This window comes from Nerophis lumbriciformis, linkage group LG24 (genome assembly GCF_033978685.3).
Source record: "Nerophis lumbriciformis linkage group LG24, RoL_Nlum_v2.1, whole genome shotgun sequence".
NCBI lineage: Eukaryota > Metazoa > Chordata > Actinopteri > Syngnathiformes > Syngnathidae > Nerophis > Nerophis lumbriciformis.
The window spans coordinates 10,991,064-11,002,500 of record NC_084571.2 but is presented as its reverse complement, the minus strand read 5'-3'; the positions used below and the strand labels follow the sequence as shown (position 1 = coordinate 11,002,500).

Below are 11,437 nucleotides of genomic sequence, written 5' to 3'. Positions count from 1 at the left end.
GCACATAATTTTAAGTAGATAGGATCTTTGATCCAAGACACAACTTACATTTAACTAAAATTTTCTTCTTTGTGCTCGACAAAAGAAAAGTATTGAGAATGTCTCCATGTTAAGAAACTTGACTTCTGGCTTCGCCATGATGTCTTGTTAGTTGTTATGAGAGCAGCGTATGTGTGTGTGTGTGTGTAGTAGCCCTTTAAGGTATGACAGCATGTGAGGTGAGTGACTTCAGTGAGTGAGTGGGCGAGAGAGGTGAGGGAGCGGCAGCAGTGAGTGCGTGCAGGTGCTCTAGCTTGGTGGATGGCTGCTTGCAAGACACCAATAAAGTCACAAAGTTGCAACAAACCGCCGGCCTCGTCATTCACCCTCGAGTCGGGAGCTGTAAAGACCCCGACTGGTGACGGGTAAAGTGAAGGTTGTTAGCCCCGAAGTACATAGGCCCTGGAGGAACGTCTCCCCTGCGCTCCTCAACTACGGCCTGGGAGGGCCTCCCCCGGAGGGGATCAATACAAATATCAACAGTAGTGGTTGAATCAATATGTTATTGTATCAAAAATATCTTGTCGTTTTTGTTTTTGTTTACAAACTCAGGAAATCAATCCCTGGACACAAGAGGACTTTAAGAGTGAAAACCGAAGGATATAATTGAAATATTTGATTGATATTCTTATACAGCCATCTTGTATTTTGTCTGAACTGTGATCAAAAATCCATCCATCCATCCATTTTCTACCGCTTATTCCCTTAGGGGTCGCGGGGGGCGCTGGAGCCTATCTCAGCTACAATCGGGCGGAAGGCGGGGTACACCCTGGACAAGTCGCCACCTCATCGCAGGGCCAACACAGATAGAGAGACAACATTCACACTCACATCCACACACTAGGGCCAATTTAGTGTTGCCAATCAACTTATCCCCAGGTGCATGTCTTTGGAGGTGGGAGGAAGCCGGAGTACCCGGAGGGAACCCACGCAGTCACGGGGAGGACATGCAAACTCCACACAGAAAGATCCCGAGCCCGGGATTGAACCCAAGACTACTCAGGACCTTCGTATTGTGAGGCAGATGCACTAACCCCTCTGCCACCGTGAAGCCCGTGATCAAAAATGCAACTTTTTAATTATCTTGAAAATATTAAGTATCTGCGATGCTATGAACAAATGAATAGGCACCCGAATTTTTAATATAATGAATAAAAACGATTATTTTACCCAGCCCTACTAAAGACGAATGACTACCTAGCCTGCTTTATGTCAGTTGTGCTCAATGCTCACCGTGTATTTGCAGCGCTCGCGGGCAATGACCCTGTTAGAAAAGGTTTCATTGTGGATTTCAATTTGGAGCGTCCGGTCTCTGCGGTTCAAGGTGTTCTTTTGGATGAAATACAAGTAGTCCACACCCGCAATCTGCACAGAGCAGCAATGTTTTGACAACATAATTGATGATTGGAGGGCATAATTGAATGACGATACCCGTTTGAGGAGTCGTGGTGCATCGATGTCGATCGTGCAGCGCCGTTCAGTCACCCGAGTGGCTCCGTCGTGACTCTGGCTCTCACTGAGGACCTCACTGTCCACAAACACTGGGACCATGGGACACGTTGGGAACCGCTTCTCGTAAGCCTGGTAGGAAGAAAATCAACTGAATCAACTGTGATTAGCATCCTGCCACATCAGGCTGAGCGATATGGCTGACAACTGTATCACGATATACAGTAAGTGTTTTATATCGGTCAGTAATTGTGTCATTATCCGTTGCCCGGATCATGTTTTATTTTAGTTTGACTACCTTAGTTATGTTTTCAGCTCCCCTGCACGCTGCCTCCGGAGTTCCGTCTGCATCCAACGCCGCCATAACAAATTGTTCGTATTTTTATATATTTAAATAAGGACCAGGAGAAAATATATAAAATGTAAACATTTTTATTTGAAATGTAACCTTACTCTGATTAAAATGCCCTGATTAAAATGCCCTCAGCTACACAATATTGCCAAAAGTTTTTGGCCACCCATCCAAATGATGAGAATCAGGTGCCTTAATCACTTGGCCCGGTGTAAAAAATCAAGCACTTAGGCATGGAGACTGTTTCTACAAACATTTGTGAAAGAATGGACCGCTCTTAGTGATTTTCAGCGTGGAACTGTCATAGGATGCTACCTGTGCGACAACTCCAGTCGAAAAAATGTTCTTGCTCCTAAATATTCCAAAGTCAACTTTATAATAGAAGAATAGAAGAAAAGTAAAGAGTTTGGGAACAACAGCAAGTCAGCCACCAAGTGGTAGACCACGTAAACTGACAGAGACGGGATGCCAAAGTGCATACTGCAAAGACTTTCTGCACACACGGTGGCAGAGGGGTTAGTGCATCTGCCTCACAATACGAAGGTCCTGAGTAGTCTTGGGTTCAATCCCGGGCTCGGGATCTTTCTGTGTGGAGTTTGCATGTCCTCCCCGTGACTGCGTGGGTTCCCTCCGGGTACTCCGGCTTCCTCCCACTTCCAAAGACATGCACCTGGGGATAAGTTGATTGGCAACACTAAATTGGCCCTAGTGTGTGAATGTGAGTGTGAATGTTGTCTGTCTATCTGTGTTGGCCCTGCGATGAGGTGGTGACTTGTCCAGGGTGTACCCCGCCTTCCGCCCGATTGTAGCTGAGATAGGCTCCAGCGCCCCCCGCGACCCCAAAGGGAATAAGCGGTAGAAAATGCCAGTGCCATGCCAGTTGCTACAGAGCTCCAAACTTCATGTGACCTTTCAATAAGCCCACGTACAGTATGCAGAGAGCTTCATGGAATGGATTTCCATGACCGAGCAGCTGCATCTAAGCCATACATCACCAAGTCCAATGCAAAGCGTGGGAGGCAGTGGTGTAAATCACGTCACCACTGGACTCTAGAGCAGTGGAGATGCCTTCTCTGGACTGATGAGTCACGCTTTTTCATCTGGCAATCTGATGGACCAGTCTGGGTTTGGAGGTTGCCATAAGAACGCTACATTTCGGACTGCATTGTGCAGAGTGTGAAATTTGGTGGAGGAGGAATTATTGTGTGGGGTTATTTTTCAGGAGTTGGGCCCTTTAGTTCCAGTGAAAGGAACTTTCAATGCTCCAGGATTCCAAAACATTTTGGACAATTCCATAGGATGGCACTTCAAGTTCACTTCAGGTGGCCAAATACTTTTGGCAATATGGTGTATAAAGGCAGAAAGGATATGTCAACACAAGCATGGACTCAAACAATGTAAACAAAATCGTAAAATCACATAGAACACTTAACAATAAGCTCTTAAAATTAAGGTGTAAAAATAAGGAATATGTAAGAAATGTTTTATAAAGTGTAAGAAAAAAATGTGAAAATGTAAACAGAGAAACCTGAGAAGAACTGTTTTTTGCAGGTTTAGAGCCAGGAAGTTACAGCTGTGCTCTAAAGGGTGAGCGCGGCTAATGTGACCTTGCATCATTTACAGACCACATTGGTCTGACAACGGTCCCTTTGGAAAAAATCCCCAAAACTGCCATATTGTCCAGCTGACCTTTCCTCTTTTATCCACAATTTGTTCATTTTGACTTTCTCTTCTCACTCAAGAATTGCCACATGACAGTTGATACTGTTACCTGATTGGCTGTGATCACTTCCTGCGTTGCTCAGTTACCAGAGCGCTAGTGCCTTTTGTTCATACAACCAACTTTGCGTGGCAACTTCCGCTTTCTTCCGACAAAGAAAAAAAAAATCTAACACATTTATTTTTTATATCGCTTACGTGTCAATCGCGATATATATTGATATCATTTTATCCTAGTAGCACCTAAACCAATCGTTTTACTGTGTTTTTAGTAAGTGCAACAACTGCAAAATTAGACTAGTTAAAAACAAAAAACAAAGACTAGTCAGGGAAAAGCCCCTGTCGTTTGTGCATTGCATTGTAAAGTCAACATGAGAAATGTCTGGCATAGTCCATCAATATTATAGATCACAAGAATATGATTCTACGTTGCTATGGCAATGATGATCTGTTACATAACTGTAACAGATCTTTCACCATTAACAAAGGCTTTTGTATCATTATTGAAGGTAATAAAAAGATGACTAAAGAAGACGAGGCATGGTCGTAATATTACAGACAACTTGTGTATTAGGAATTTGGGACAGACTGAACAATAATGAAGTAAAAGTACATATGAGTGTTGTCAATGGTTCTGAGGATTATCTTTAATCTTATTATTCAGTGGATGTATGAGAACTTTGGTCCCAGAAAGTTTTCTGTGGAGTCAAACAAAGTTGGGGCGAGTGTTTGCTCGGATTTGTGTGTATTGAAAGAGTCGCAGCTGTGGCTCGGAGTGCAAAGTGTCACACGGTCGCCAGCCGGCGGATGTTGCATAAGCACGGTTTAATGTATAACCAACCAGCGGCAAGAAGGAACTGAGGGGAATAAGCTGCCGCAGAAATAAATGGCAACGTGTAATAGGGTTGGAACAGTTCACCAAATCCACGCCGTCAAGGTTTTGTGGCCACGGTTTGCGGTTCCATGAACATTGTTGTTCTTTTGAACACCCTGAATATCATTTAACCCATTTTTTTTATTTAAAAGTACCTTATTTTTCGGACAGGAGGGCGCACTCCATTGTAAGGTGGTCAATTCAGGTCTGTGTTCATACATAAGGCGCACCAGATTATAAGGCGTAAACATTATTTTTCTAAATGTAAAACACTTCCTTGTGGTCTATGTAACATTTGATATTGGCTCTTTCAGGGTTTCTGCAGGTATCAGCAAATCTAAATTAATGCCTTTTTAATACAAATTAAAACAAACGTAATGCCCATGTCCTACTGCAGATAATTAGTCAAAAGCTTACAATTGTCTGTATGGACAAAATTTGAAGCATTTTATATTGATAATCTTGAACAGTTGAAAAGTTTATATTCATTGTTACTCTCTAGTGAATTAGAATTGGCTCATAAAACTGTTTAATCTGAGAGTTGATTTTATTTATTTATTTTTCTGTGGTGGTAGCAGCAGCTGCCAGTTGTGGTGGGGTTGTCGCGACAAGTTTGGCACCGTTAAATAATATTTAAGGCCTTAATTTTAGCAATATCAATTTATTGACTTTTAATGCTTTTTAAAGGGGAACATTATCACAATTTCAGAAGGGTTAAAACCATTAAAAATCAGTTCCCAGTGGCTTATTTTATTTTTCGAAGTTTTTTACAAAGTTTTACCCATCACGCAATATCCCTAAAAAAAGCTTCAAAGTGCCTGATTTTAACCATCGTTATATACACCCGTCCATTTTCCTGTGACGTCACATAGTGAAGCCAATACAAACAAACATGGCGGATAGAACAGCAAGTTATAGCGACATTAGCTCGGATTCAGACTCGGATTTCAGCGGCTTAAGCGATTCAACAGATTACGCATGTATTGAAACGGATGGTTGTAGTGTGGAGGCAGGTAGCGAAAACAAAATTGAAGAAGAAACTGAAGCTATTGAGCCATATCGGTTTGAACCATATGCAAGCGAAACCGACAAAAACGACACAACAGCCAGCGACACGGGAGAAAGCGAGGACGAATTCGGCGATCGCCTTCTAACCAACGATTGGTATGTGTTTGTTTGGCATTAAAGGAAACTAACAACTATGAACTAGGTTTACAGCATATGAAATACATTTGGCAACAACATGCACTTAGAGAGTGCAGACAGCCCAGTTTTCATCAATTAATATATTCTGTAGACATACCCTCATCCGCTCTCTTTTCCTGAAAGCTGATCTGTCCAGTCCAATTGGAAATGCATCTGCTTTGAGTGTCGCAGTATATCCACACATTCTTGCCATCTCTGTCGTAGCATAGCTTTCGTCGGTAAAGTGTGTGGAACAAACGTCCAATTTCTTGCCACTTTCGCAGCTTTGGGCCACTGGTGCAACTTGAATCCGTCCCTGTTCGTGTTGTTACACCCTCCGACAACACACCGACGAGGCATGATGTCTCCAAGGTACGGAAAACAGTCGAAAAAACGGAAAATAACAGAGCCGATTTGACTCGGTGTTTGTAATGTGTTTGAGAAAATGGCGGATTGCTTCCCGATGTGACGTCACGTTGTGACGTCATCGCTCCGAGAGCGAATAATAGAAAGGCGTTTAATTCGCCAAAATTCACCCATTTAGAGTTCGGAAATCGGTTAAAAAAATATATGGTCTTTTTTCTGCAACATCAAGGTATATATTGACGCTTACATAGGTCTGGTGATAATGTTCCCCTTTAACGACCCGCAGAAACCCTGTTTTTTGGTTAAAATGTTGCATAGGAATTTTTTTACAGACCATCTTCAAGCCGCTTTCCGACTATCTCCTCGGTATGCGCTAGAGATGCGCGGTTTGCGGGCACAACCGCGAAGTCCGTGGATTATCCGCGGATCGGGCGGATGAAATTGAAAAAAATTAGATTTTATCCGCGGGTCGGGTCGGGCGGTTGAAATAAAAAAAAAAAAGATTTTAAATAGATTCAGGCGGGTGGCAGTTAAACCAATTCGGAAATATATATACATAGTTAAATGTTGTTACCCACATACGAAAAACGAGCAGGCACCTGCAGCATATGCCACAACAGAAGAAAAAAAAAAAAGAGATGGACACTTTTACAGAGCGGAGAAGGGACGCCTCGCCGGGGTCCGGGACCGAGGCCCCTTCCCCCTAGGGCCCCACCGGGAGCCGTAGCTGAGGCGATCCGCGAGAAGGGCCCGACGCACGTCCAGGGTCACCACCGCGCCCACCGCACCGACACCCCGCCTCGTCCGCCTTCGCCGCGGCCGGCGTCACGCGCAGCAGGTAAGCAGCTTACCTGCCCGCCACCCCCGTGGCCGGGGGCTCGTAACAGGGGTCACTCCGCGCGCTCCGCCCGCGCAGCATACCTGCCCGCCACCCCTGTTGCCGGGGGCGCGTAACAGGGGTCACTCCGCGCGCAGTGCGCTCACGAAGGGGGTGGGGCTCACCCTGGTTGATATAGACAGCAGGACGGTGGCCATGGAAGTTGGAACCCGCTAAGGAGTGTGTAACAACCCACCTGCCGAATCAACTAGCCCTGAAAATGGATGGCGCTGGAGCGTCGGGCTCATACCCGGCCGTCGCCAGCAGTGAGACGCGCTTGGAGGTGCGCTCAGCGCGGCTCCCATATGATTGCGCACTGGTGTGCGTCTGGGCCGTGACAGCGTGGCACGCGAATGTCTGTGCTGCATTGGATCAGTCTCCTTTCTTTTGGATCAGTCTCCTTTCTTTAACAGGCAAAAGCTTTATAACCTCACTAATGCCTTGCATCGTCTATATTAGATATATAACAACGGGCGGGTGCCGGCGGGTGCAGTTCTGATCAAATGTTAGGTCGGGTGGATGGCGGATGGTTGACGACTTTCTGATGCGGTTGCGGATGAAATAATTGCCTATCCGCGCATCTCTAGTATGCGCCGTTTTGTGGGCGGTCTTATTTACGTGCCTCCACTTTGACTGCGTCTTCACCCCGTCAGCCATGTTGTACCGGTAGTGTTTAGCGTTTCCATAGCGAGTCTACTGACGGATATAAGTTCGAACTGTACGCTACTTTGTATTAGAAATGGCAACAGTGGAGGATGAATGCCCCACAACGAGAGGATAGAGAAAAAGAAGGAGCTTATTGACTACAATGGCGGACGCGCGCACATTTTCAGGACTTATGCAGATCTCAAACACACATCAGCAGGTACCAATAGGTAAGAAAAGTTGGTTTTGCATAATATTGCAAAACAAAACGCTAGAAAATGTCTCCTAATAGATGCAATTTTCCATATAAACACACCATAATACCTGTGTATTGAAGCACAGTACGTCTGACTACGGTAGCGTAATGCTCCAACAATTCATCAAGTGATGCGGCTTCCTATCTTTCCAAAGTCGTCCTAAAACATTTTGACAGATATTTGAGTGCGGTGTGTAATGTTCTATATTCTCAATGAAACATCAAAGTTTTGGTGTTGCTTGCTTACGGGTACTTTGCTGTCAACAAGTACCTTCTTTTTCTCTATCGTCTCGTTGTGGGGCAGACAGGCTCGTACATGCACATGCATTTTCTGCTGTTGCCATTTCTAATACAAAGTAGCGTGTGGTTCGAACTTATATCTGTCAGTAGTTTCGCTATGGAAGCGGTAAGAACTACAACATAGCTGACGGGGAGAATGCAGTCGAAGGGGAGGCGCGTAAATGAGACCGCCCACAAAAAGGCGCATCATGAGATGGTCAGAAAGCGGCTAGAAGATGGTTCATAAAACATAATCTATGCAACATTTTGACCAAATAACCACCATTACATGTTATATAGACCAGTGGTCCCCAACCACCGGGCCACGGCCCGGTACCGGTCCGTGGACCGATTGGTACCGTGCCGCACAAGAAATAAAACTTTTTTTTTTAAATTAAAATAAATATATTTTTATTAAATCAACATAAAAAACACAATATATACATTATACTGTATATCAATATAGATCAATAAAGTCTGCAGGGATACAGTCCGTAAGCACACATGATTGTATTTCTTTATAACAAAAAAAACAAACAAAAAAAACATAACCCCCCCACCCCCGGTCCGTGGGACAAATTTTCAAGCGTTGACCGGTCCGAAGCTACAAAAAGGTTGGGGACCACTGATATAGACCACAAGGAAGTATTTTACATCCTAATACAACCCCTTTAAAACACTAATGGTAACATAAGCTAATTTATTTTTGTCTAAAAAAATATTACCTTGAGCAAGTTGCAAACAGCAACAAAACCATCAAATTAAACCCTAAAACATTGTGTGCTTTTGAGAAGGAACACGCTGTACAGCATTTGAGATGCAAACACAGCACAGATAATCAGATGACCCTTAGAAGCAGTAAAAGCTCATCCAGCTTTCTGGTGATCATTGTTCACCTTTTAAAGATTAAAAGACACAAGACGTGCTATGAAGATTTATCAAAAAACACTACTCACCGCCATTATCAACTCAAATGGATGCTTGTAGACCCGAATAGGACTCTGGAATTCCTGCACCATGGCTGCAGTAGAATCAGTCCCTGTTGAACAGCCACAGAAATGTATGCTTGCATTATCAACATTTAATTTAACAAGAGTCAACCTCTGTGATTTAATAATACAGAAAAATTATAAGTAATAATAATAATAATAAATAAAAAATAATGTAAAATTTAAATTACAAAAAAAATTTAATAAAGGAAAGAAATATACATATATAAATAATAATAAAAACAAAAAAGACATCTAATTTAACAAAAGAAAATGTGTAAATTACAGTTCAAAAATACAAATTAAATAAATGAATGAATCAAAATGCCATCCATCCATCCAATTTCTACCCCTTGTCCTTTTTGGGGGGTTGCAGGGGGTGCTAGAGCTTATCAATGTCTAATATAATTAAAAACATTTCAAATAAAGAAAGAGTATGTATAAAATATTGAAAATATAAAATACAGTGAAAAAAAAACATGTAATTTAACTAGAATAAAACATTTGTGACTTACGATATAATAAAACAAAATACAAATCGAAAAACGTGTAAAAAATTTAAATTTATTAAAAAAAATAAAAATAAAGGAACTATTTGTATAAAACAACATAAAATAAAGAATATATATATATATATATATATATATATATATAAAATTACAATAAAAACAAAATAGAATTATAATTTAATAGACAAAAAATAAAAACAAATGTAAAATCAAAACAAATTAAAATAAAGAAAAAGTGTGTATAAAAATATTAAAAACATAAAATGAAATGAAAAAAACATCTAATTTAACAACAAACAAAAAAAACTAATATAATTAAAAATAAAGGAAATATATTTCAAAAATAACTATAACATTAAAATTGAATTACAAATAACAATATAAAACCTAAATAAAAATAAAAGATTAAGAACAAGTATGTATGAAAAAAAAATAGAAACACAAAATAAATTGTAAAAAAACGACATCTAATTTAACAAGAGAAAAACATTTGTGACTTACAGTTAAAGATGTGTCAGGAGTTAGTAATCCATTGGAATGTTGTGCACACTGTCAGTTTGCAGAGGAAAGTGTATTTGCTTGCCTCATTGTGTGATCAAATAACACACACGCACACACACACACACACACACACACACACACACAAACACAAACACACAAATACACTCACACGCACACACTTGTGCAAACACGCACACACACACACACACACAGCGTCAGTCAGGTGAACGTGAACTCTGCCTCGTTCAAGTCAACAGGAAAGCACACCGTGCGAGTCCAACCTGGGAAGAAGAAGTCAAAAGTTAACCTTCAGTCTGAGATCACGTGCAACCCGGAAGTAACAACTACAGTCTCGCCTACATGCAGATGAAGTTGAACTTAGGGTAATGACAATTAACTTACATTGAAGAGAAATTTCCTTTCAAACGTTTCAACATGAAGGGAAACAACATGACATAATATCAGTGGCTGCATCGAGTAAAACTACATTATATATAAGACTCGGCCATTTCCGGTTTGATTAATCCACCAAATTGGCTTCCTGTTAATCACAGTTCAACTACTTAGCAAAGTCAAAGATAATTATCTTAAACAATACAGCGTTTAATTGAGTTTTTAATACACTCTCTGACCTAAAAGTCCATAATGACACGAAATAATGAAAAGAAAAAAAAAGACATACCGTGTTAGTAGAAAGAACGTGTCAGCGACTGTTTTGTTTGCCACGCGACCCCGGAAGTGGACTCAGCTCATTTGCATATGACAAGCGGCGATGATATTGTCAATTTTTAATAAAAAAAAATATATATTTAATGACAAAGTGCAGTATTAGCGCGTAAATATACGTGACATCAGATGTTTCAAGCATAGAAGTAAAGTTTTAGGTTGAATTGTTGTAAACCACCTACGTCATGGCGTCTGACGTCATTGAGCTGTGGTCACAGTGCATAAGAGACACGCCAATACTTTGTTTTCTCCGCTGAACGTAAATATTTCGCATTTTAAAATATATCTAAGTAGCATTTGCCACCATATATATATATATATATATATATATATATATATATATATATATATATATATATATATATATATATATATATATATATATGGTGGCAAATGCTACTTAAATATATTTATATATATATATATATATATATATATATATATATATATATATATATATATATATATATATATATATATGGTGGCAAATGCTACTTAAATATATTTAAAAATGCGAAATATTTACGTTCAGCGTAGAAAACAAAGTATTGTATATATATATATATATATATATATATATATGTATATATATATATATATATACATATATATATATATATATATATATATATATATATATATATATATATATATATATATATATATATATA

At 40.4% G+C, this 11,437-nt stretch overlaps 1 protein-coding gene across 2 annotated transcripts in view; it reads right to left on the bottom strand.

Annotated features, from left to right (window-relative positions):
* LOC133620256 (SEC14-like protein 1) overlaps nucleotides 1-10,870 on the bottom strand; it is a 31,908-nt gene extending 21,038 nt beyond the window's left edge. The window contains exons 1-5 of one of the 2 annotated variants that reach the window (XM_061981577.2): nucleotides 10,723-10,870; nucleotides 10,041-10,321; nucleotides 8,998-9,080; nucleotides 1,471-1,620; nucleotides 1,273-1,404 (exon numbers count right to left, since the gene is read on the bottom strand). In XM_061981577.2, the coding sequence (XP_061837561.2) occupies nucleotides 1,273-1,404; nucleotides 1,471-1,620; nucleotides 8,998-9,060 (345 nt within the window). In that variant the 5' untranslated portion in view covers nucleotides 9,061-9,080; nucleotides 10,041-10,321; nucleotides 10,723-10,870. The other variant, XM_072915960.1, reaches the window with a different exon arrangement.
* Between the last annotated feature and the right edge of the window lie 567 nt (nucleotides 10,871-11,437).